Raw genomic sequence first — 25,011 nt, forward strand, 5'->3', positions numbered from 1 at the left:
GGCCAGCGCGGAAAGCTAGTACAAGATCTGAGCGCGTCAGTGGCGCTGTTGATTCATGAACCCTTGCAAAAGGCCGACCACCATCTCTTCTTGGTTTGGCTCCAACGGTGGAGGCGGCATGAGCTGAGTCGCCTTCGCTTCTGAGTGCTGTTGTTGGTGTTGATGTTGATGATTGTGCTGCTGCTGAAATTGAGTCGGAGCCTGAGACTGAGATTGAGAAGGTAGAACGCTGAGAACCGACGTCTGATCTCTCCAGAGTTCGCTGAGACCTGCTCCAAAAAGGAATGGACTTGGCATGACCACTCCATCGCAGCTACCGTGACCATTGTCAGACCATTGTATAGCACCGTTGGTGAGCGGGGACGGACTTTGAGCGGAGAAGGTCGAAGGAATCGCGCCCTGAGGCCTAAATGCCTGAGGTGCACGGAATGCTTGAGCTATGGGCGGTTCTCTTCGTTTCCGAGAGTCATGTGTAGGAGGAGCCGTCTCGGAGCGGGAAATGGACGAAGCGGACACCAGAGATTCGTGTCGAGGTAAAGTGGCCGATCTGATACGTTTGCTAGAGCTCAATTGTCCAGCTGAGATACTGTCGTTGCTAAGAGAGGGAGCAAGCCTGGCTTCTTCGGGCAACCTGCGCTTCACGTTTCGAGCGTTGTGCGTCTCTGACGTTGACGACAGTGTCTCCGTTTCCCAGCTCTCAGCCGTCTTACCTTCGAAACAAGAATGGACGCCTGTCGATTGCGAGTTCAGCCACTCGCCGGCGACCAAGCCGTTGTCTAGACCGTTTGGTGTATGCTGTGGTGTCGGTGATGTCAATGGATTCAGCGCTTCTGTCGCCCACTGCATCTGCAAACTCGTTGATGCACCAGCTCCAGGATCGCTCGCTCTGCGCATGATATCCTTGCCGTCTCTCCATCGACAGGTACCCATACAGCCTCCCGACTCGAATGCTATAGCCCAAGCCCGTTCCAATCTCTCGAGCCTCATCTCTAACGACTCAACATATCTGCGGCTGTAGGCGGAGCGATCCTTGACATCGACGTAGATGCATTGTTCCGCAAAGGCGACGCAATGACTGCACGGCTTCTGACCATTGCATTTGACCTTTTTGCGACGGCAAACTTCGCACGCTCTGACGACTCGTTTGCGAATGGAACCTTCATGGGGCATGACGCCAGATAAGGATGTGGAGGTATGACAAGGTGGCTGTGCCAAAGGGTGTGGAGGAGGAGTCGAATCGCTGGAGGTGGAAGGGGAGGTCTGTGTGAGCGAGTTGAAGCACATTGCTGCGGGTTGCCGTTGTTGATCGTCTTTGGCGTTGCGGTCGACGTGTGGTTACGCTCTCGAGAAGGGTGAACATGGATGAATTTTATGGATTCTAACCACGCTGAAGGAGGGGTTGAGTCAAGATACATGAAGAAGCTGCTACTGACCCTCTGCAGGCCATCGCTCCTCTCAGGTGGTGGGTATCTATCTCTTGTACTGAAGCGCCAATGCTGAGCTTCTGCTTTCTAGACCGAGTTCGAGCCTATTGAGCCCTCAGGAGAATTCATTTGCTGTGAGTCTGTTCGAAGTAATCTCCGCTGCCGGCGTTCTGTACCGCTGCCTTGGAGGCCTTGAGAATCTCCGTCTCTTGCACTTTGCCGGTGACCTGTTGCCAGACCAAAAAGGCGCGATCAAAACGAAGAAGGGAGTAAGGCCTGGCTTCTTCAACCTTATCGCATTACAACCAGCCACATTTGCTCATTTATGGTTAATTCGTCAAGCCAGGCGTCATGCTTTGACCTTGATGCACAAAGATGAGAGACTCGCACCACAACGTACCTGACATGCAGAGGTTTCAAGCGCATGTCTGCGAGGATCGTTGGAAGAAACAAAGCGCCGAAGTAAGGCCGACGTCGGCTTCGTTCTCTCAGTGATGTTGTTGTCGAGCTCATCAGACGACCAACCTTGGTCTCCACCGGATCACCGTGGGGCAGTAGAAGCAAGACGAGGCTTCCGTCGGCTTCTGCTTTCCAGCGAATGCTAAAGAGCATATGAAGAAGAAAAAGAAGCTTGGCGATGCCATTGGCTTTCTGGCATTTTGGCTTGATGGAGAAGAGCAAGAGCAAAGATACAGCTTGGAGATGGAGATGAAATGTGAAGGACAATCGCTGACTCTGCGCAATTTCCTTTATAGATGAAGCCTGGCGGAAGCTGCTGCGCTGCAGTTGATGTAACAAATGCAGATGCAGGCTCGTCATTCATCACGGAAGGTTGCTACGCCACTTGACCGACAAAGCCTATTGCTCCTGACGTTCGAAATCAGGCAAGTTAGCGACCCACGCTCGAACAGAGCCACGAGTCCACACACCGGATTGATAAATCGAAAGAAACAGTCCAGTGGCTTGCCCTCATCTGTGGCGCGAGGTTAGCACGAATAGAGCTTGATGTTTTGTCAATGCTTGGTGTCGACGAGTGAGATGGCTTCAACGGTGGAGCCTAGTGCGTCAACGGACAATCTCAGATGTCCGTTCCATTTGATGTCGGACCGTAGCTCTTCGGCCTACCCCGAATTCAAGGTCTCAGTATTGACACGGACCGCATGTTTTGTCAACTAAGGTTCGGGATCTATGCTTCAACGAGTAAAAATACAAATGCATCCTAGGAATTAACGTAACGCTTGCGACCAAAGGGACGGAGTGAAGCGGGGCAGGATCAAAGCTCCTCAATCTCTAGATCCTCGTCATCGCTGTCTTCTGCCTCTTGCTGCTCAGCACCGACGTCGTCTTCATTTGCCTCTGCATCGTCCTCCAAATCCTTGGTTGTGGAGGCCGATTCATCTCTCTTGAGGATGTTGACCAGCCTGAGCACTGCTTCGGCGATCTTCTCGTCCGGTTCAACCAAGTGTGATGATCGAACAACAACGTAGGCGCCACGTGCACGCAGACATTGTCGGCCGTAGAGGTTGGTGCACAGAAGCAGAAGGGACTCGACGAGCATCAGTCGAAGTGCAGGATCCTTCTCGCGCTTCTTTTCCTCGGGAAGCATTTGACACTCCTCTGGCAGCTCCTCCTGGTCCTCGAGATCGACCTCGGAAAGCTCCTTGCCATCGCATAGCGAAAGCAGGAGATAAGGGAGGATATCTACAGAGGAAGGCGGACGAGTGGTGGCACGAAGGGCGCCCGCAAGCATCTCGTTTTCTCCGTCACGAAATGCTGGTGGAGCGACGAGAAGCTTGTGTGCGGATGTGACGAAGAGGACGTTCTTAAGCGTGCTGATAACACCTCCTCTGCGGATGAGGTTGGGGTGTTCTGTGAAGGCCATGATACGAGCGACAGGGTATTCGGTAGCAGGAGGAGCGGTACCCTGCTCGTCAACACCACCAGCCAAGGCGGCCTGCGCTGTGGCAGAGGCAGCGGCGGACGATGCTGACAAGGGAGCGACAAACCAGTCTCGGCCTCTTGGAAGCACTGTAACGTTGGCAAAGACACTAGCGAGGAAGTTGCAGTTGGTCTTGCGCTTGATTCGTGGCCTGCCGTCTATTCCGCGCTCCACCTTCTCTGGCTCCTTGTCCTGATCCTGTTGGGCCTTTGTCGCAGCATCCTTTGCACGTTGCTTCATTGCCTCGAGATCGCTCCCCTGGGAAGCGACCGTTGCACCCTCCTCGAAAGCATCTAGCAGCCTAGCCATCGCCGGTACTTTTTCTTCGATCTTCTTTGCTTCTACTGCCACCTTCTTGGCATACTCGTCAGCTTTGACCTTCTTGGCGGCGTATTCGGGGTCATTGGGCTCAACGTCCATACCGTTGAGTGCACCTTCCATCTCCTCAGAGGCCATGAAACTGTAGAAGGGACGAGCCTGAACTTGGAGGTCGAGGAGCATGGCACAAATGGACTCGAGCTTGGTCAGATTGGAGAGGAGCATGCATGCGAGATCTGCGAGGAGCGAGACAGGATCGGCAATGTAGCGAACGAGGAACTCGAGGAAGGCCTTGTCGCCGATCTTGCGTGCCAGCACCAGGCTGTCAGAAATGTTGATGAGTGCGCTGAAAGCATCGTGAGCGGTGATAGGCTGGTCTTGGCAGAGTCGCTTCAGATCTTCTATGGTGTCGACCTCCTTGCCATCGCGGCCCATGAGGGGCGAGCCATCACGATTCTTGTACTTCGAAATGAGGAGAGAGCGGTGCGGGCTGTCTTTCGCACTGAAACCGACAATGTTGTTGAGAGCTACCTGTCGAACCTGAGCGTTAGGGTCCGACAAGAAGGTAAGCACCTCCAGCTCAGGTGGCGTTGTGACTGTCGGAGGCATTATGAGCAGATTTGTTGCTCCAGGTGTATGGTAGATAGAGTGATATGAGAAGTGTTGGCGTCGAAAGGACGTGCGAAGAAGAACCATGCTCAGTTGCGAAAAATTTCAAGAGCCGAGGTTCACGCCAACAATCAACTCTCAGTTGAAGTAGATAAAGCCGCACAAAGCGTGGAGACAGTGAAGGTAGTGCTTACGGCCGAGTAAAAGGCCTGAACATCTTAGCATGGACCACATGTGTCACAACCTACTCAAGGCAAATGCTTTGTTATGCTCCGCAGTCAATGCGGCTCTCTGCCGCTCTTCTTTTGTATATATAGACTCCTAGCTCTCTTGCTCTCTCTCTCCTACCATCATCATCAACTAGACGCCTCAACTCCAACCACTGACAACTGACTCCAACGCACTGACGAATGACTTCAACGTACTGACGAAGGACTTCAACTGATTAAGAGTCTGACACTCAACGCAATGCCGCCATCGACAAGAGCTGGACAGACGGGAAGGGGCAATGATGATCAAACGACCACAAGCAATGGACAGGAGGAAGGATGGCTCACGCAGGTAGTCAGGCTCCTCCAGCTGGCAAACCCGGCACTATCGGCAGAGGAAGCAATAGTACGGGCCATGGGTCTGGTCAACATTAGCAACCAAGCTCCACATGGGGAGACCAAAAAGATCCCCAAGGACGTATCGAGCTCCATTGCTCACATCAAGAAGCTCAGTGATAGCAATTGGCACACCTGGGAACCCACCTTTATCGACTGCCTCCAGAGAGTGCACAACGCGAAGGAAATCCTGTATGGTACCGTTGTACCCAGGAGCGAGGAATACGATGAAGACCTAGACAAGGCACTCGTGGGCCTCATCCACGCCTGCTGCGATAACAGCCCGGATAGCTGCATCGACACCTACACTGTCAGAGGGGTGGATGAAGAAGTTCAACTTGGTAGCACACTCTATGCCAAACTCAAGAAGGCACTAACACTAAACGACGCTGTAAAGCAAGCAGGACTGCAGGATCATATCCACACAGTGCGCTTGCACAATCGAGACGTTGTCAGACTAGGCAAGGAACTTGATTCGATCTGGAATGATGCGGCACGCCTCGGAAAGCATTTCGATGAGGACCTCAAGAAATCAACTCTCTATCGCTGCAAGGCTCAAGATTGGTTCTACGCCAACACCGTCGATGCACTGAAAATGGCCAGACCAGACTGCAAGTATGACGAAGCCTACCATGCACTGGCCAAGAAACAGCAGGATGGTGAGATCACTGGTCGTATTAGAGGAGCAGCAAGGGTTGCCACAAACGCGGAACAGGGGAGTGCCAACCAGGCAGAGCAAGGACCCAGGGGGAGGCGCAATCCTCGCAATCCCTTGGCCCCTCCAAAGTGCTATGCTTGCGGAGGACCAAATCACATTGCTCGAAATTGCACAAATGCACGAGGCACAAGCGAACCTGTCGCTCATATGACACAAGAGGTGAACCACTAGGAACTCGGGTGCACCTTTCTAGCAGTCGACAGGGGTGAGCGATCAGCATGCGACACCTGGATCATTGATTCAGGTGCAACCCATCATATGGTAAATGATGAGAGAATGCTGCTCACCTCAACGAACAAGGTCGGCCAAATCAGTACGGCAGGGGACGAAAAGCTTCAGGTGAAGGCTATAGGAGATGCCTCCCTTCGGGTTGGTGAGGCCACCATCCAACTATTGGATGTGCTTTATGTACCGAAACTGAATGCTAACTTATTGTCTGTACAAGGCTTGATCGAGTATGGTGCACGAGTAATCTTTGATGAGTTTGGAACTACCATAAAGCAGAACGATGGTACCCAAGTACAATTCAAAAGGGACAGAAGACAGGGCCACTTCAAAGTGCGAGGACAAGCACTGGCTTTGGAACTGGAGGAAACATGAGATGGCGTCCCAGAGGACAACCAGAACACAGGAAAACTAGATAATGCCCCGGAGGGCAATAAGGACACGAAGCATCGAGACAGCTACCTATGGCATGAGAGGTTCGGACACCCAGGACGAGACAAAACGAGACAAATCCGGGCCCATTACCTAGGTACCGATGAGGAAATGGAACATGAGTCGAAGCACTGCAATGCGTGCAGTCAAGGAAAACAGACTCGAGCACGGATGAGCCAATCAGAGTCGGAAAGAATGGAGGCACCATTAGAGCTGGTACACATAGACCTGATGACAGATTTCAAAGGACATGCCAACTACCACTACGCACTAGTTGCTGTAGATGACTTCTCCTCTCTGATCTACGTGGAACCACTCTGCACAAAGAGTGCCACACTCATGGTGCTGAGAAGGTGGATAGCCAGGATGGAACGGGCAACAGACAGGAAACTCAAAACACTCCGCAGCAACAATGGAGGAGAATGGTGCAGCATAGCAGCCGAAGACTGGCAAACTCAAGAGGGTTTTAAGTGGCAAAAGAGCGTCCCGGGGATCAGTGTCCAAAATGGACGGGCGGAGAGAGCAATCAGATCGGTCCAAGAAAAGATGCGCTCGATGCTGATTGGTCGAGCTTGCCCCAGAGAGTTGTGGCCGTACGCAATCACAGCAGCAGCACACGTGATGAACCTTACCCCGTCAGCCACCAAAACCATTCCCCACGAGGCCTTTTATGGAACCACCGCGCACAAGCTGGCCCAGCAACTGCGAGTCTTCGGATGCTTGGCATGGGTTCATGTTCAACAGAAGGACCAGCAAGGCAAGCATGGAGCTAGAGCAAAGCCAGCCATCATGATTGGGTATGATGATGAACACAAAGCATGGAAGTTTTGCAACCCGGACCAGCCTGCGTCAATTCAATGGAGCAACTCAGCAACGTTCCATGAGGACAAAGGATGGAGTGATCGCCAACAAGAGGCAGTCAGGCCCGTGGTGACCGTGGAGGTCGAGGAGGAGGGTGTCACGCCAGCCATAGTAGAGGAGGAGACCAGATCAGAGGCTGCAGTGGAGGATCTCCTACCAGCCGTAGACAGCACAGTGGGTGCCACCAACACAGCAATACTGAACCTGGACCCAACACTTGGGGAAGCAATGAATGGTGAGGACGCCCAGCTCTGGAAGGAGGCAATACAAAAGGAGCTAGAAGGACTTGAGGCAATGGGGACTTGGGAGGTGGTGCACCAACCACCAGGAGTACCACTTGTGGACTCTAAGGTTGTGCTTCGGCTGAAGCTTGATGCTGATGGTGTACCTGTTAAGCACAAAGCGCGACTGGTTGCAAGGGGCTTCACACAGAGAGAGGGGATCGACTACCAAGAAACCTTCTCTCCAGTAGCACCCCTCAGAGCGATCAGAGCCATCTTAGCACTAGCAGTGCAGAACAACTGGGAGGTACATGCTCTGGACATCACTATGGCTTACTTGAACTCCACGTTAAAGGAAGCAATCTACATGAAGCCGCCAGAAGGATCAGGAGTAGCACCCGGCAAGGTGTACAAGGTAGTCAAGGGCCTATATGGTCTAAAGCAGTCTGGGCGAGAATGGAATCAGGAGTTCGACAGGTCTTTGCGATGCATGGGGTTCTTCCAGGTAGAGTGCGCTCCCTGCATCTACACCAAGGGACAGGGTGAAGATATGGCCATTGTGGTCATCTACGTCGATGATACATTAGTCATAGCACCACGGCTGGAAACGGTCCTAAAGGTTAAGAAGCAGATTGGTCAGAGATGGAAGATGGAAGATAGTGGTGAGGTCTCTCACTTCTTGGGCATCAAAATCAGTCGAGACCATGCGATGTGCACCATGACGATTGGTCAGTCAGGGTACATCGACCAAGTGCTGGCAAAGCACCTGGACAAACGCACGAAGCCGACCATGGTTCCAATGCAGAGCATACCAGAGGGAACCCTTGTCGCAAGCGCAGCACAACAGAAGGAGTATCCAGTGATTGTTGGCAAGCTGCTCTGGGTTGCCAACAGCACCTGGCCCGACCTTAGTCTCACCGTGGGTGTTCTCGCTAGGCACATGCGTGAACCATCGCAGGAGCATTATCAGGCAGCACAAAGGGTCTTACGCTACCTCGAAAGCACAAGGCAGGTTGGATTGGTTTATAGGGCAAGTGAGTCGCAAGAGCCACTGGTTGCACACAGCGATGCAAACTGGGCAAGCGATGCCACCATACAGAGAAGAAGCACATCGGGGTCAGTGGCGTTAGTGTACGGGAACCCAGTAGCCTGGAAGTCAGCGACACAAAAATGCGTGTCATTGTCTGCTGTCGAGGCAGAGTTCATTGCAGCCACGGAAGCAACACGTGAGGTGCTCTTCCTCAAGCAGCTGCTACGCTCAATTGGCATTGCCACAGGCACACCGACGGTCTACTCGGACAACACTGGTTGCATACAGGTTAGTAAGGACCCAGCACAGCACTGGAAGCTTAAGCACATCAACACCAAGTATCACTTCGTCCGTAACAACGTACAAGAGGGAAGGGTGCAGATCAAGTATGTAGACACCACAAGAAACTTGGCAGACGTACTCACGAAGCCCATTGGGAGGCAGGCAATGCAGCAAGCAAGATCTGGGCTACACCTGCAAATACCAGCAGCAGTGTACGGAATGGGGTCCCCGAGCTATGTGACAGTGTTGAAGAACGGAGGTCACACCTTGAAGCAACAGCATAATGAACAGGGTACATATGCTGTTGAGGGGGGGAGTTGAAGTAGATAAAGCCGCACAAAGCGTGGAGACAGTGAAGGTAGTGCTTACAGCCGAGTAAAAGGCCTGAACATCTTAGCATGGACCACATGTGTCACAACCTACTCAAGGCAAATGCTTTGTTATGCTCCGCAGTCAATGCGGCTCTCTGCCGCTCTTCTTTTGTATATATAGACTCCTAGCTCTCTCGCTCTCTCTCTCCTACCATCATCATCAACTAGACGCCTCAACTCCAACCACTGACGACTGACTCCAACGCACTGATGAATGACTTCAACGTACTGACGAAGGACTTCAACTCTCTCAACAGTGAGTTATCGCCCGTGACAACGCGCGAAAATTATTGGAAAAAGGGGGGATGTTAAATTGCCTAACTCGAGTGAGTCGCTTGCGAGCTCCCAGCTGTGGCCACCTAGAGTGCAAGCAGTGTACCACATGGTGAGATGGCTGCAAGCTGAGACTGGAGGGAAGGAAGAGGCAGTCCCACATGAGAGTGGTAAGCCAAAAGGCCAGAAATCTTGCCAGGCAGGAGTGGAGAGGTCAAGAGGTTGGTCCACATTTGTGTAGAGAGCCACTGCTGAGGAGGCTGCTCAATTGACCACTGGCTTGTCCATGTACCACCTGAAGCAGTCACTGTGCCAGTGTCCAAGCCCTTGGATGGTGGCATTGTTGGCACAATTGGCCACTGCCCAGATGGCAGCTCCACATCAGATAGAATGCCCAGAGTAGCCCTTGGGCAATATGCCACAAGCAGTGAGGCAGTCAGACAGGGTGTCAAGGAACAAACTCCCAGCAAATGGGAGGCTGTCTTTGAGAGTGAAGAACAGGGCAGAGGACGAGCACCCTTTGAAGATAACTTTAAGCACTTTGACTGCACACATTTGTCATGAAACCAGATGCACAGGAAGCAGGAAGAACCGAAGCCATATGAGAAAAAGCACAGGAATTGTGTCAGAGGTCGCACACCTGAAACCTGAAATCTGTAGTAGAAAGACAACTACTACTGATCCTATCAAGATCTGTGGTAAAAGGCCTTTTATTATTATTCTTGCTGAGATCTGTTGTAGAAGCCTTCTGTCATGGGCCTGGATGCTCAAGGAGCAGGAGGGTCACTGGTTCATATGGAAGGAGCACAGGTATTGAAGATCTAGTTGATACCAGTAGAGAGCATGGTCATAGTGCAGCCTCCATGGAGACCATGGACTCCTATGGACTCACATGCAAAGGAGGATCGAGCCATATGTGAGGAGGGCCAGGCACAGCCATGAGGAGGACCAAGCTCAAGGAGCAGGCACAGCCACGAAGAGGACCAAGCTCAAGGAGCATGCAGATGGTTACCACTCAGGGGCTCGAGAGACAAGAGTCCAAGGAACTGTCACCAGTCAAAGGAGAAGGAGCAGTGTATAGGACACTGGCAAGCAGGTCCTGAGGAGGAGGAGCAGCGTTGAAGGAGTTGACACCAGGTCATGAGGAGGAGGAGCAGTGTCGAAGGAGTCAACACCACTCAGGAGGCACAGGGGTGCCAAACAAGCAGCAGGATAGCAAGGAGGAGGAGCAGTGTCAAAGGAGTCGACACAGCTCAAGAGGCACAGGGGTGCCAAGCAGGAGAGGCCCCTGAACAGTACTCAATGAAGAAGGTACTCTCTGGAGAGAGAGCAGGAGCAGTGTCGCTGGCGATGCTGTGAAGAGGTATATAACCATACTTTCTCATCATCAAAGGTCAAGTGGATCCTCATCCACTCTACACACCCATCATAACTAGTTATCACTTCAGCATAAGTATATATTAGTTTCAGTCAGCATAGCAGCAATCTATCAAGGTTGCTCCTCATCATAGTGCATGTGTTGTATCACCACTACCTGATGTCCAAAGGCACCCATAGCAGGTTAGCAGTCCGGATATAGATAGAACCAAAGGCAGTAGTCCACTGCAGTCTGGGGATCACTTCAAGCATCAAGTCAACACACTGGACACTCATGTTGACACCACCAACCTCATCACCAACACCATCAACCTCATTATCATTGACATTCACCAACCTTATCACCAACACCATCAACCTCATCATCATCAACACTCACACCAGACCTTGGTGTCATCATAACCTATGCATTGATATTGATCATGCCGAGCTACCCCTGAATGGAGTGTCCACAGAGGTCAGCCGAAACCTACAATAGTATATACCTGAATGCCACCCATTGCACAACTTGATAGTCACTGAGCAACTAACTCATCAAGACCGATACCGAGACAATAGCTGTCGCACAGTTTGATAGTCACCGAGTATCTCGACAGACCGACCTGGGTTTCAGGCGCAAGACCCCTGACATTAGAGTGGATCGTTCAAGCAGCTCCTCATGATCACCATGATGGACCCAGACCTCAACAATAAGCTTGATAGACTACTCACTCTATTGGAAGCACAGCTAGAGCTTACCAGGCAGGATCAACGGGAGGAATGATTACAACGAGCTCACCTGAGCAGAGAGGAGATGATTGACCTCTCTCACTCAGAGGACCAAGCAGGAGGAGGAGATGAGTCTATGATAGGAGACCCCCATACTCCTACTCTGGCTCCACGACCAAGACAATCAGTCTCATTCGTCAACCTGGATGAGCAGGATGACGTCAATTATGAGAAGTATGCTTCACCCACCAGGCCAAGATATGTCAAGTCCAGGGTGGATCCATACAACAAGAGCAGGACAGAACACTACGTTCTTGATCAGGAGGAGGATGTCAGGGGTCTCGCGCCTGAAACCCAGGTCAGTCTGTCGAGATACTCGGTGACTATCAAACTGTGTGACAGCTATTGTCTCGGTATCTGTCTCGACGAGCTAGTTGTTTGGCAACTATCAAGTTGCACAGTGACAGCAGGTGGCATTCATTGTATATACTATCATAGGTTTCAGCTGACCTCTGTGGACACTCCATTCAGGGGTAGCTCGGCATGATCAATATCAATGCATAGGTTATGATGACACCAAGGTCTGGTGTGAGTGTTGATGATGATGAGGTTGATGGTGTTGGTGATAAGGTTGGTGGTGGCAACACGAGTGTCCAGTGTGTTGACTGATGCTTGAGGTGATCCCCAGACTGCAGTGGACTACTGCCTTCGGTTCTATCTATATCCGGACCACTAACCTGCTATGGGTGCCTTCGGATGTCAGGTAGTGGTGATACAACACATGCACTATGATGAGGAGCAACCTTGATAGATTGCTGCTATGCTGACTGAAACTAATATATACTTATGCTGAAGTGATAACTAGTTATGATGGGTGTGTAGAGTGGATGAGGATCCACTTGACCTTTGATGATGAGAAAGTATGGTTATATACCTCTTCACAGCATCGCCAGCGACACTGCTCCTGCTCTCTCTCCAGAGAGTACCTTCTTCATTGAGTACTGTTCAGGGGCCTCTCCTGCTTGGCACCCCTGTGCCTCTTGAGCTGTGTCGACTCCTTTGACACTGCTCCTCCTCCTTGCTATCCTGCTGCTTGTTTGGCACCCCTGTGCCTCCTGAGTGGTGTTGACTCCTTCGACACTGCTCCTCCTCCTCAGGACCTGCTTGCCAGTGTCCTATACACTGCTCCTTCTCCTTTGACTGGTGACAGTTCCTTGGACTCTTGTCTCTCGAGCCCCTGAGTGGTAACCATCTGCATGCTCCTTGAGCTTGGTCCCCTTTGTGGCTGTGCCTGCTCCTTGAGCTTGGTCCTCCTTGTGGCTGTGCCTGGCCTTCCTCGCATATGGCTCAGTCCTCCTTTGCATGTGAGTCCATAGGAGTCCATGGTCTCCATGGAGACTGCACTACGACCATGCTCTCTACTGGTATCGACTAGGTCCCTTCGATACCTGTGCTCCTTCCATATGAATCAGTGACCCTCCTGCTTCTTGAGCATCTAGGCCCATGACACATCCTTTGCAGTGTCACCTGCAACACTGCTCCAGCTCTCTCTCTCTCCAGAGAGTACCTTCTTCGTCGAGTACTATACAGGGTCCCTGTAGCACTGCTCCTGTCTTTCTTGAGCTGTGTGTCAACCTCCTTGACACAGCTCTTCCTCCTCATGACCCATATGCTGGTGTTAGTGACACAGCTCCCCTTCCTCCTAACCAGCAACTGTTCTCCTGACTCTCATCTTGTGAACCCCTGAGTGGTAACCAGCTGCATGCCTCTGGGCTCAGTCCCTGTCCTTGGCAGAGCTTGGTCCTCCTCATATGTGAAAATGTCATACAATCATCCTTGCCACTGATCTCTGCAGAATCTGCCATACAATCTCTTCTACTACTGATCTTGGCAGAATTCATGATACTATCCTTGTTTGTGCAGATCTTGATGGGATCTGTCATAGAACTGTTTCTACTACAGATCTCAATGAATTCTGCTGCAAATCCTACAATCTGCCCAATTCCTTGATTCCTGCACTCCCTTCATATGAGTTGACAGATCTTCCTGCTTCTTGTGCATCCAGCCCCATGACACCGCCTTCAGTGTCAATCGATATCCGGACTGCAGAATGAACTGCCTCCAGACGATGTCAATGAGTGGTGATACAACACATGTGCTACATTAGAAACAATGCTCTGCAATTGCAACTGTTGATGGAATACTAATGTATACTTATGTGAAAGCTATAACTAGTAATATATGGTGTAGTGTGGATGGGGATCCACTTGACTATCATGACTGGAATGCATGCCTTATATCTGTTCCTCTCACCAAGTCACCTGCAACTCTGCTCCTGCTATATCAGGAGGTGTACCTCCTCTTTGAGTGCTGCTTCTCCTGCTCCTTGTGGATGAGGAGACTATTGTTGTGCACCTTCATTGTCTGATAGGGGTTATCCCACTTCATCCCAGTGGTAGTGCCCCTCCTCCTTATTCATCTTGCCCCCTTGATGTTAGTGCCCACCTCCTTGCACCCATTCCATTGTCATGTAGGGCCCCTACCTCATCAGGTGGCAACCTGTGCCTTGTCTGGTGTCCCCTTGATTTGGGATTGCCAATAGAAGCATCTTCTAATTGGTCTCCATGAGATCTGTCATACAAGCCTGATGCTACTTATCCCACTGGATTCTGTAGTAAAGCCTCACTACCACATATCTTGACAAGTTCTGCCATAGAGCCATTGATCTTACTGATCTCACTGAGCTCTGCCAGAACCCTCACATAGCCTGATCTACAATTGTTGCACATGGTCACTTCATCTGACTCCAGTTTTTCCTGCACATCCATCTGGTCCTATGACACAGTACCTCTACTGTGGTCCGGCTTGTCAACCAAATCCATCCATAGGCAGTATCTCTACTGCAGTCTAGCTCAATCTATCCATAGGCAGTAACTCCATTGCGGTCCAGACACTTCTCACATGTCTGTTAGCATTACAAACACTTGTGTTAGAACAGATGGGGTCTTATCATACTTCAAGAACAACCAAACTTCAGAACATTGAATGTTCCACACCACCTCTGAACAGAGTGTTCACAGTGGTTAGTCAAAACCCATCAAAAGTCAGTCTTCTGCTACATCTCACTGAAATTGTTCAGAAGGACCTTACTCGATAGGTTTCACTGAAATCATTCAGAAACAGCTTTTCCAATAGATTCCGGGTTTCAGGCACACGGCCGCTGGCACAGCGCTGGCTGGGTGTGTTGGCAAGCAGTGCAGCGCACACAAGGGCAGTTGCGCAGGCTGATAAAGGAGTGATAGGCTGCAGGAAGAGCAGGTCTGTGAGGCTGTCATGCCTGAAGAGAATGAGAAAGCTTGCAAGCAATACCTGCCGAGATGAAAAGACAAGAAAGATTGGCAAGGTTGATCTTGAAGCGACACTTGCCGAAATGAGAAGGTGATGGTGGGAAGGTGACGGTGGGAAGGTGATCGTGGGAAGGCGAGAGGAGTGAGGAGCAAAACAAAGCAAACGAAGCCAATCGAGCGGGTTGCGATGTGTGCGGTCCAGCTCAGATGCGCACACCATGTCACGTGCATCAGAAGAAAATATCGAGTTTTGATTTTGGATCTTTTAGTCTGAACAGATATCGGGCAGATCGGGAATCAGATTCACGTCAGTCTTTATGTCTGAGAGCTAACACGCTTGGACCACAGGTGTTCATGACGCTGCTGCGAGTGACTTGGCGTGAAGCTGTCAGCTGCAACTCGAACGACCCTGACACTGTGTGGACTCACACAACCGTCGTAACCTGAACGTTCACTCACACGACCAACCTAACCCTCCGTCCACTACCATTCACAGCCTGACCGCCCCGTCTCGAAGGCTCCTGCCGCTTCGACTTGATCCAGTGAAAGGACAGGCCGTGCAGGGCAACGTGGCATCGGAGCGCCGCGTTGGGATGGACCGAGACCATGTTCTCCAACCTCATCAACAGCCGCAAAGGCTCAGGAGACCGAACCACCAACCGCCTTTCCAATTCGAGCCAGCACGTCACAGCAGACCGCATCCGCCATCCACAGCACGTCTATGCACAAGAGGGATCCGGCTCGCCTTCCTACGAGTCGAGCTCACACGGCTCCATCTACATGTCAAGACAAGATAGCGCAGGATCGACTTCAGCTCTCGCATCCGGAGCAGGATGGAATAGTCCAGGTGGCAGCCAGTACGCACGCTCGCCAGCTCAGCTACCGGAAGAGATGCGTGCCCGTGAGAAGCAGAGGCAGGTAGAGCGAGAACGGGAACGCCGAGAGCGACAGACGAGCCAGTCGTCGGTGAATGCACCTAGCCCAGTGCCCGTTATCGGATCCAGCATCGCTCAGGACTCGCTTGCCAAGTACTCGTCAAGCCATATGGAGTCATCTGTGACTCGTCTGCTGGTCGCGACAAAGATGCTGCTCGAATCGCTCACCAAATGGTCCATCGGGCAGCGCAGCGAGGAGGATGTATCCGACATCTATGTTCGACTCGGTAACGACTTCAACTCTGCTAAGCTCGCTTTTGGCTCCTACGGTATCGACATGAACGATCTCAACTCGGTCCCTGATGACCTGCGAGACTGTTTGGAGCGCTGTCTGTCGGAAGAAGCCTCACCGTCGGTGCTCGAGATTCACCTTCCACGCATTCGCGAGATCATCATCAACCTTCTGCAAGGTCTCAAGATGAAGCAAGCCGAGTACAAACAGTTGTTGGTACAGCAGCGTGCAGCGAAGGAAGCGAATAGGTCAAGTAATTTGCCCAATGCTGCTGTCCCGTCTACACCACCGTCATCGCAGCAACCTCAGCCCACATCTAACCGCGTGCTGGGACCGCGAGCCTCTCGACAAGGTTTCAGTGAAAGTGCTGCAGCCGCAACGACACTAGAACAGCAAGGCACCACCGATGCAGGTTCCTCAGCAGCATCTTTGCAACGACCAGAGTCTCTTCAACGTGCCAGCTCGGCAGGTGCAGCTTTGCATTCGGATCGCGCTTCTCTACCAACGCACGTCGAAGACGAGACTGCTGACACCTCCGCCACACCGCCGGCAAATGCTCCAGTCGGCCGAAGCAGCATCGTTCGTCCACCCAGTCGAGTGTCACGCACTCCCAGTGACAAGTCACCCAGTAAAAGAAGCGGCGAGCAACAATCACCCGCTCTGCCACAGTTTGCTCTGTCATCGTCGGATGCTTTCGAAACCGAATCAGGTCAGGTGACGCCACAAATGCCAAACGTAGAACGGCACACTCTCATTGACGATCCTACTCCAGCTACATCCAACAACGATACCGAATCGGGCGACAAAGAGCGTCTGTCCGACCAGCCTGGTCCACTCAACGGCATGACCCCCAAGCGACTCAGCACCAAATCAGCACGACATACTCCCAAGTCTTCCGTCGACACTGCCGACTTTACCGAGCACGATCCGAGCCTGAGAGCGTTAAAGAACCGTGACGCGCTAGAACGTCGAGCTAGTAAGCGATTCAGCGCTTACACTTTCAACAAGATGGGCATCGGCCAGAGTTATAGTCAAGGTCTGGGCATGAATATGTATCCGCCTGGTAGCGGAGGTGCAGGCAGTCCCTTGGCCGAACGCAAGTCGACCGAGCGACGTGGAAGTGGAGCTCGTCGGGTCATACGTCCACCTCTTCCCGAGGCAAGTCCAGCGCTCGAAGGCGCCAACAGTCCATCAGCTCTCGCACGAACCACAACAGATTACTTTGGCTCTTCAGGAAGTAGCAGCAGCATCAGTTCTAATGCACGTCCACTGCCTCGTGCTAAAAGCTCTGCCACAGTCGACACTCGCTTCGAGTCAATTGAAGAAGTCAAAACACCCACATCGTCCACTTTCAGTCGTGAGGGTCGCTCACCTTCGCCTGAGCCAAGCAGCATGGCTTCGGAAAAGCTGGCGACTGACAGCACTGCGATTGCTGCTGCGCACAGAGGGTCGAACGATCTGCTCTCGCCAACACCGCCTGGACAACGCGTAACATCACAAGCTGTCAGCTCAACTGACTCGTTGCCCTTTGTTGACGCGCAGGCACCTCCATCAGAGCTCGGCGATGCTCCGGAGACTACGAAGAACGCTGCCTCTGCAACCGAGCCTGGCGTCGCGTTGACCCCTCAACCTGCCGCAACGCCGCGTAGTCGCTCCAGCAAGACAGCGACGTCACTCAATGTCTTCCTTCAGCTTGGTCGTCAAACCAGAAAAGCAGTCATTGACCTCGATCCCTCCAATTCCGTCACACGCGGTATCAGCGTTGCCAGACTCCGCATGCTCTTTATCGACCGCTTTGCTTACTCGCCTGGTATGGATGACTTCCCTACCATCTATCTTAAGGATCCTGCAAGCGGCGTCACCTATGAGCTTGAAGATCTCGGTGATGTTCAGGAAGGGAGCTTGCTCACACTCAACATTGAGCCGCTTGACCAGGTCAAGCAGCACCTGGACCTGTCACTGGGTACCATCTCGCGTGAGATCCGGGAATTGAAGGCTGCGTTGGCTGAGCGCGATCGAGATATGAGGAGGATGTCGTTTGCCAACAATGACAACTTGCTGACGGCGCCAGCAGCGCATGCTACACCGACAAAGATCAGCGATTCACAATTCCAAGCTGCCGGGCAGCGGGTTGCCCAGCTCAAGAGAGCGAATACTCGAACTGCTGGTGCGCAGAGTGAAGACCCTGCCGCAACGTTGCCTCAAGACGGAAGCTCAAGTGGCGCTCTTGCCCCTACGGGATCCTCAGCAATGGCGGGATCTCGCATCGCCCACGAGCTCAAGGTCCAATTTGATGAGCTGCAGAATCTCCGACGCGAATTCGCTGTCACTCGACAGCTGCAGACAGACTTCGAAGGCGATGTCAAGTCGATCCTCTCTACTGTTCGTGAGCAGGCAGGCAAAGTCCGTGCTATTGCATCCACCAAAGTTGCCGCTGAGCGCAACTTCATCGTCGCTGGTAAAGCTCGTCTTGACACCCAGTCGCAGGACCTCCTCACGCTCATCGAAGACCTCCAAGACACGGTGGACGATCTTCGTGTCGATGTGATCCAGCGTGGTGTCAAGCCAAGACCCGTGCTGGTCAAGCAGATCGTTGAAGATGTCGATAGAGCAACCAATGGTCTTTTGGAGCTCGAAGGATACGTGCAAACCGTCAAGCCGAGCTGGAAGAAGACCTGGGAGTCAGAGCTGCAGAACATTGTGGACGAGCAAGAGTTCCTCAACCACGAAGAGGGCTTGTTGTCAGATCTTCGGGATGATCTGGGCGCGTTGAAGGAGGTGTTCAGCAACATTCAGCAGGTGGTCAAACTGAGAGGAGGTAGTGGGAAAGGCGGGAAGTATATTCCGCCGTTGCCAGAAGAGGGACACGGGGGCTTATCGACAGTGATGATGGAAGTCAAATCTCAGGCGGTAAATCATGAGAAACGGCTTCGTGCGTTGCAAGCAGCGGAGAGACAGAGACAGAAGGATCTACTCGCATCAAAGACAAATGACGAGTTCAGCGAAGAGTTGGCTGGATTCGTGGACAAGAAGGTGCTGAGGAAAACCGGCGGTGTGTTGGAAGCCGAGAGGGTCAGGCGGAGGAGAGATCATGCTACGTGGAAGGCGATGTTCGGTGGCGGCGGACCGGGCGGTATTCCGATGGCTCCATCCGGGACCGGAGGCGTAGAGGCAAAGCCAAAGAAGTTGACCTTGGGCAGCAAAAAGGGCAGAGACGGGAAGAAGCCGGCCGATGCTGCAGGGGCGAATGCTTCTGGAGATGCAGCGGCTGGAGAGAATGCCAGCACAAATACAGCTGGCGACGATACCACCCTGTAGATTCTAACGCAAAGACTTGCTCTCTTCGTTGACTTTCTTCGTCTCGCAATCGCAGCAATTGCATCATATATCAAAGCTTGCCTAGGTGTCTGAACTTAGATTCCGTGAGGTAACGGCAGCAATAGCGAGCGTGGGAGGTTCAATAGCCTTCCAAATCCAACGCTTCCAGCGCGAGATCGTCTTCATCCTCGTCGTCGTCCTCTTCTTCTTCATCCTCGTCGTCGTCCTCTTCTTCTTCATCCTCGTCGTCGTCCTCTTCTTCCTCGTCTTCTTCCTCCTCGTCTTCTTCTTCCTCGTCTTCGTCCTCTTCGTCAGCTTGTCTCACTCCCCCTTCGTCTTCTTCTGCTTCAGCTTGTTCATCTGCGTTCTCAGCCTGGTCTCCGTCAGATCTCTCTTCAACTTGGCCAACAGAGTCAGTCTCTTCTGGTTCGTCCGTCACCTGTTCCGTGTATCGGTCCTTAGCGAAAACTGCTTCAGCTGTACCGCCGGCCTTTTCCGGAAGTGTCTGCACTTCAGCTTGTGCAGCTCGTGTCTCGGACTCCTCCTTGTCTTGTTTATCTCGTACGATCCAAGCCTGAGTTGAGAGATCTGCTGTCAGACCCTGTTCGTTGGTTTGAAGAGTCTGTTTCCTAGCCAAAGCGTTTGCCTTTGTCGGCGTCTGTTCTCCGTCGGCTTCATCCAGCGCCAGCTGCATCCTCCGCTTCTCCAACGGCACGGCCATTCTAGCACTACTTGTATCACCTCTGCTGAATAAGCCACTCGACCTTATAGAAGCCGCCTTATAGTTAATGGACGAATGACCTTCATGATCGGTGATATCGTCATCATGGTGAAAGATGGTGCCTGCGATTCCGATATTGAAGTTGTTATGGGTGGTGGGGCGAGCACGAGGAGTGCTCACGTCAATTTCATCAACGTCTGCTACATTGCCAGTGCGGCTGGACAGAGCTTTGTCTGTTATGAACCTGACTTGATCTGGGCTGAATGGCGAGTCTCCTCGAGGAGACAAGTCAATACTGTTTATGAGGCCGAGATTGGATCGAGTACGTCGAGTTGGGGACTCAGTCGCACCTTGACTAGCGAAGTCGGATGAAGAGCTAGCTGCGTCCTGGTCTTGTACTTGGTCTTCGAGGAATGCAGCGACTGAAGGTACGACGCTTGCAGGTGCTCTTAGAGCCGCGGAAGCGGGGCTTGGGCTGATGAGTGAAGAGGTCGTGCTGTCTTTCGCAACGCTGGTGGCCCTTCTTGCAACATTCGAAGCTACTCTGTCTTCGTCTGGAGCTAGTAAAGCCGATCTGCTGGCTAGTGGATGGGCGCTGCCGGTAGAAGGTCGGCCTGCTCGGCTTGTAGGCCGTGAGTGTGGAGGCGTGCGTAGACTGGCATTGCTGTTATGCGATGACGTACGGGAGTGGAGATGGAGTGACCGGGAGGGGGTCATTGGCCGTTGTAACGAGGTTGAAGCTGCCAAGCTTGAAGTTGATGCTAGTGGAGGGCTGGGCCCGGGCGGAAGGTCTGGGTCAATCTCGAAGTGCAGCTTTAGGGTTGGATGGTGGATTGGAAGTTGTCGATTGCGATGCAAGTGGGGATGTATAGATGGTTGCGGAGAGACTCTCGGTGGTAGAGCAATATTGTCGTTCTGTTCAGACGAAGGAGGCAGTGAGGTGTTCCTCGACATGGAACCTTCGACGATAGAGTTGCTGCTCGAACCCGCCCCATTCTGATTGTTTCCATTGGCAAGGTTATGAATGTGTGAGGTCACTGCCCAAGCGTATGGATTAGCCAGAATTGAAAGCGGATTCGGAGCAGGCCACAGCCAAGATGGAATATGATTACGTGGAGGCAGACGAATGCCATCAGGTTGAGCGAACTTGTTGAGGAATGACGACAAGTGCGACGGCACTTCTGTCCATTCAGAAGAGTTGGAGTCCCGCAAAGCTCTCCCCAGCTCTGCCAGAATTGCCGGATTCGACCATGCCTGCACCTTGCGCATGCAAGCCACCAGCGTGCTGGTCACTTCGACGCCATCCAGACAGTGCACGTAGATGGGGTGATTGCGACGGTCGAGCAAGATGGAAAGCGCTCTCGCTGCTCCTTCGCGAGTGAGACCACCGCTTTCGTCCTTTGGCTTTTCAGATCGCACGTGAAGCAGCTTGATGCCCATCTGAGCTGCCCTTTCTGCTACAGGTGTCGTTGATGTAGACAATAAAGAGGATGGACCGCTCTGCGAGGACCACGCAAGAAGAGCCGCATCGTTGTCGAGAGGTCTTGGCGTGAGACTGAGGACGGTGCGAAGATGCAGCCGCGAGAGAAAGTATAGATTGCGAGTTTTTGGGTATGCTCCGCGGTAGACGGATTCGCGATGATGTGAGTGTAAACGAGGGTCATCTTCCGTGTTGGACGGATCGTCGACACAGGAGAATGCCACCGTAGAGAAGCGGAGCGGTGGAGTGAGAGGTTTGAGGGACATGCTCACGAGTAAAGCGCCAGTGGGAAATGCTCCTCGTCGAGCGAAGGCAGTGCAGCCTCCAAGCGGTCACGTTGACAGCTGAATCGTCAAGAGCTCAACAGCATGCTTGAGCCCTCTTCGTCTTTGAAAAGATCTGTGGCGAGAGTCAAGTATAGGCTGGACAAAGTTGGCCAACATAAGTGAGGGAGAGTGTCTCTGAAAGCAACGTTTGTGTTAGGAGCGACATCAAGGCTTCCATCACCATGTGGAGATTCTCAGAAGAAGCTTGTTAGATCGAGGCAGTCTTTTGGTTTTGACAAATTCTCGCTTGCAGAGGGACCAACACTCGACACACACGCGACCCTGAAAGCTTGTTGAACACAAGAAAACTCAAGCTTGTTCACACCTTGTCGCTCAGCATTCGACACCCAACTCCTCTTGCAACTGCTCACTACGGAGCGCGCAACAAGCATGCTTTGGCAAAGAGGTACTGAAGCACCGATGGACACCTCGCCTCCAGGGCCTCCTCCACGTACGTAATGCAGCAATCCTGTGCCACACATAACCGCATGAGCTTGATACTGACCTGCCACCTCAACCATGATTCATTTTCTTCTCTTTGTTCTCGCTCGAGTAGCCAGCATATTTGATAGCAATGGGACTCAACAATGGTCAAGTCAACCTTCCACTTCACAGCTTCCGATGGACATGGACATGACCGATGTAGAGATGTCGAGTCTAACTCCACCTTCCAACAAAGTCACTAACCTTCGTGCACACGTCACACACCAGGCCGACGAGCTAGCGGACGACTCAATGACCAACATCGAAGCTCGTTCTAACAGCGCATTCTTCAAAACAACACCGTCGCAGCACATCCGTCGTAAACGTAGCGTCCTTAGCAGGAAGGGAAAGCGACTAGCACATCTCCAGAGTCGCGAGCTCATCCCAACGTCTCGCGGGTTGCCACCGAATGAAGGCGAGGACAGCTACGGCACCGAAGAAAGTGATGACGAGGACGAAGACGAGGACGAGGAGGAAGATGGACAGCAGAAGACTGTAAGCCGTCGGAAAGGCACACCGAGTCGGATGCGATCCATCACCAAGTATGCCGTCAACTACATTCTCCCAAACTCGGTCGCACCGATACCGCATCAGCCAACGGCGTCCTCACCATCGGGTGTGCATCACATGGACAAACCAGAGCTCTTGCTGGGCTATGCACAGCTTGTATTCAATGCCAGCATCCTCTCGGCCTTCCTCTACCTCCTGTTCAGTATCTTTCGCACCGTGCAACGAGATGTCGCTGAGAAAGTGCGAGCATACGAGATGGGTGAGTGCAGAAACGTATCGATCGTTACCTTATATGCCAAGCCCGCTGACAATGATCTTTTGGCCCACTCACTTCTGATTTGACAGACACGCTCTCGGAGATTACGGCTTGCGCAACAGCCTACGCAGCCAATCGATGCGGTACCGACCTGCAGGCTCCAGCACTTGCGCATGCCTGCAAGAATTGGGAGCGATGCTCTGCTCGTGATCCGGCTGTTGTTGGCACTGCACGCGTAACTGCCGAAACATTCGCAGAAATTTTGAATGGCTTTGTCGACTCGGTCAGCTGGAAGAGCATGTTCTTCACGCTCATCTGTTTCTCAATTGTTGTAGGTGCCACCAACTCGTTCTTCTCCTTCTTCCGTATCAAGACTCGTTCACGCTCTCGAGAGTCCGATCACAGTGCTCAACGATCACAGCAATCAGCAGCATCAAGTAACCCAGCGCCAGCTTCGCATGCAATCGCCGGGGGCCGTGATCAAGGCAGCAGGCATGCCAGCGACATGCATCCATACTACCATCCACAGCACGCTCCACACTATGCCTACCCAGCATGGCAGCCACTTGCTCCATCAACGCCTTCACGCAGACGTACACGTCACGACGCCTAGACTGGCTGAGCATCATTCGGAATGCACATTTTAATTTTCATTCATCAGGGGTGTTCGAGCACGTTGGGGTAGCCTAGAGTGAAGAGATTAGAGAACGCCTGACTGGTTCGTGTGTTATGCAGCTTGCACGGCGACGATCCTGGCACGTCTTGGTGACCAAAATTGCTGCGCTTACTTGCCGGGCTGGTTCTGGGAAGCATGCTTGGCGTTGTTCAATGCCTGTGATCGAGTGTAGAAGCATGATTTGGAATGTCAAGGATGTCAGAAGCTGTCATCAGTACGGAGCCGAGAGGCTGAAATGAGGTAGTTTGTGACTGACGTTCTCGAGGTTGCCTGCGCCGCTGTTGTTGTCGCCAGCTTGACCGGATTCGCTACCCTTGTTCTCGCCGCTGCCGAAGATACCGCCACGCTGCTGCTCGTCAGGAACAGCCTGAGAGGACTTGCCGGGAGCCGACTGGAGGTGCCAAGGCAAAAAGAAAGAGCTTCCAGGTTAGCCATGTGTTGCGACAAGATCAGATCTATTGTTGCCTTCCTCGCGATGCTCACCTGACCGATGGGGTCGTTCTCGCGGCCTTGGAGAGGAGGAGACTGAGTGCCACCCTGGTTCGACATTGTTGCTGTGACTCTGAGTTGGAGATGAGGAAAGAATATGAGAGTAGTTGAGAAACGTTGTGAAAGTTGTGAGTCTGAGCCTGCCTTCGTTTATATACGGCCGGGCTGAGGTGGAGAGAGCCACACGCACAGACCAACACAAGCGATGGAAACAGCGTTTCGGATCTTCAGATCAGGATCAGGAATGACGATGTTTGACAGAGGGTCTTCTAGTCTGCGCTAAGTTATGAGCAACATTATGCAGCCGTCGATTCTCTCCAGCCTCACGGCATAGAAACTGCACAGGCCTTACCAACCTTCTAGCAGACATGCCGGCCAAAGCAATAAGTTTGCGGCAAGGACATTGGCTGTGCTTAGAGGATACAGTTTCATTTGAAGCTGAACAGTAGAAGAATCAACCGAGCAAGAGAGGCTCGATTGCAGGCTTGACGGCCTGAAGCAGAGGATGAATCATCTTGCCGAGAACGCAGGAGCGAACCTCTCACGTCACACCAAGGTGGAGGCTTGGACCCTTCTTGGATGAGACTGTTATCTGTTATGTTAGAGCGAACCTTCTGATCGGCTCAAGAAAATTAAGCGATGCGCTGGATGCGCTCTGCACGGGCCCGTGACTGGAAGAAGGTCAGGGTCCTGCTGACAGCCAAGATGACTACTTTGCAGCGCCATTCCATCGCACCAGCCACATCGCAGCGATCTCATCTCCGAAGCCAGAGCTCTTGATGACAATCTCTTGATCATGGCAAACATTACGACCACCATCTAGACGATAGACGTTGCCTCGCCCT

At 52.4% G+C, this 25,011-nt stretch overlaps 7 protein-coding genes across 7 annotated transcripts; 3 read left to right on the plus strand and 4 right to left on the minus strand.

Annotated features, from left to right (window-relative positions):
• Window positions 1–36: 36 nt before the first annotated feature.
• UHO2_03003 (uncharacterized protein) lies at window positions 37–1,284 on the minus strand (the record flags this gene model as incomplete). Its single annotated transcript, XM_041555791.1, has 1 exon — window positions 37–1,284. One exon carries the CDS (start codon window positions 1,282–1,284, stop codon window positions 37–39), a length of 1,248 nt encoding a protein of 415 aa, XP_041411725.1.
• Window positions 1,285–2,697: 1,413 nt separating this feature from the next.
• UHO2_03004 (uncharacterized protein) lies at window positions 2,698–4,290 on the minus strand (the record flags this gene model as incomplete). Its single annotated transcript, XM_041555792.1, has 1 exon — window positions 2,698–4,290. One exon carries the CDS (start codon window positions 4,288–4,290, stop codon window positions 2,698–2,700), a length of 1,593 nt encoding a protein of 530 aa, XP_041411726.1.
• A 1,599-nt stretch (window positions 4,291–5,889) lies between these two features.
• Window positions 5,890–8,985, plus strand: UHO2_03005 (uncharacterized protein; the record flags this gene model as incomplete). Its single annotated transcript, XM_041555793.1, has 2 exons — window positions 5,890–6,124; window positions 6,227–8,985. The coding sequence occupies 2 exons, from the start codon at window positions 5,890–5,892 to the stop codon at window positions 8,983–8,985; spliced, it is 2,994 nt and encodes a 997-aa protein (XP_041411727.1).
• A 6,361-nt stretch (window positions 8,986–15,346) lies between these two features.
• UHO2_03006 (uncharacterized protein) lies at window positions 15,347–19,225 on the plus strand (the record flags this gene model as incomplete). Its single annotated transcript, XM_041555794.1, has 1 exon — window positions 15,347–19,225. The coding sequence occupies one exon, from the start codon at window positions 15,347–15,349 to the stop codon at window positions 19,223–19,225; it is 3,879 nt and encodes a 1,292-aa protein (XP_041411728.1).
• A 139-nt stretch (window positions 19,226–19,364) lies between these two features.
• Window positions 19,365–21,692, minus strand: UHO2_03007 (uncharacterized protein; the record flags this gene model as incomplete). The annotated part of the gene is made up of 1 exon (XM_041555795.1): window positions 19,365–21,692. One exon carries the CDS (start codon window positions 21,690–21,692, stop codon window positions 19,365–19,367), a length of 2,328 nt encoding a protein of 775 aa, XP_041411729.1.
• A 450-nt stretch (window positions 21,693–22,142) lies between these two features.
• On the plus strand, window positions 22,143–23,614 carry UHO2_03008 (uncharacterized protein; the record flags this gene model as incomplete). Its single annotated transcript, XM_041555796.1, has 3 exons — window positions 22,143–22,203; window positions 22,306–23,004; window positions 23,091–23,614. 3 exons carry the CDS (start codon window positions 22,143–22,145, stop codon window positions 23,612–23,614), a joined length of 1,284 nt encoding a protein of 427 aa, XP_041411730.1.
• Window positions 23,615–23,785: 171 nt separating this feature from the next.
• Window positions 23,786–24,226, minus strand: UHO2_03009 (uncharacterized protein; the record flags this gene model as incomplete). Its single annotated transcript, XM_041555797.1, has 3 exons — window positions 23,786–23,833; window positions 23,934–24,068; window positions 24,161–24,226. The coding sequence occupies 3 exons, from the start codon at window positions 24,224–24,226 to the stop codon at window positions 23,786–23,788; spliced, it is 249 nt and encodes an 82-aa protein (XP_041411731.1).
• Window positions 24,227–25,011: the final 785 nt, after the last annotated feature.

Source organism: Ustilago hordei, assembly GCF_900519145.1.
Source record: "Ustilago hordei strain Uho2 genome assembly, contig: UHO2_contig_04, whole genome shotgun sequence".
NCBI lineage: Eukaryota > Fungi > Basidiomycota > Ustilaginomycetes > Ustilaginales > Ustilaginaceae > Ustilago > Ustilago hordei.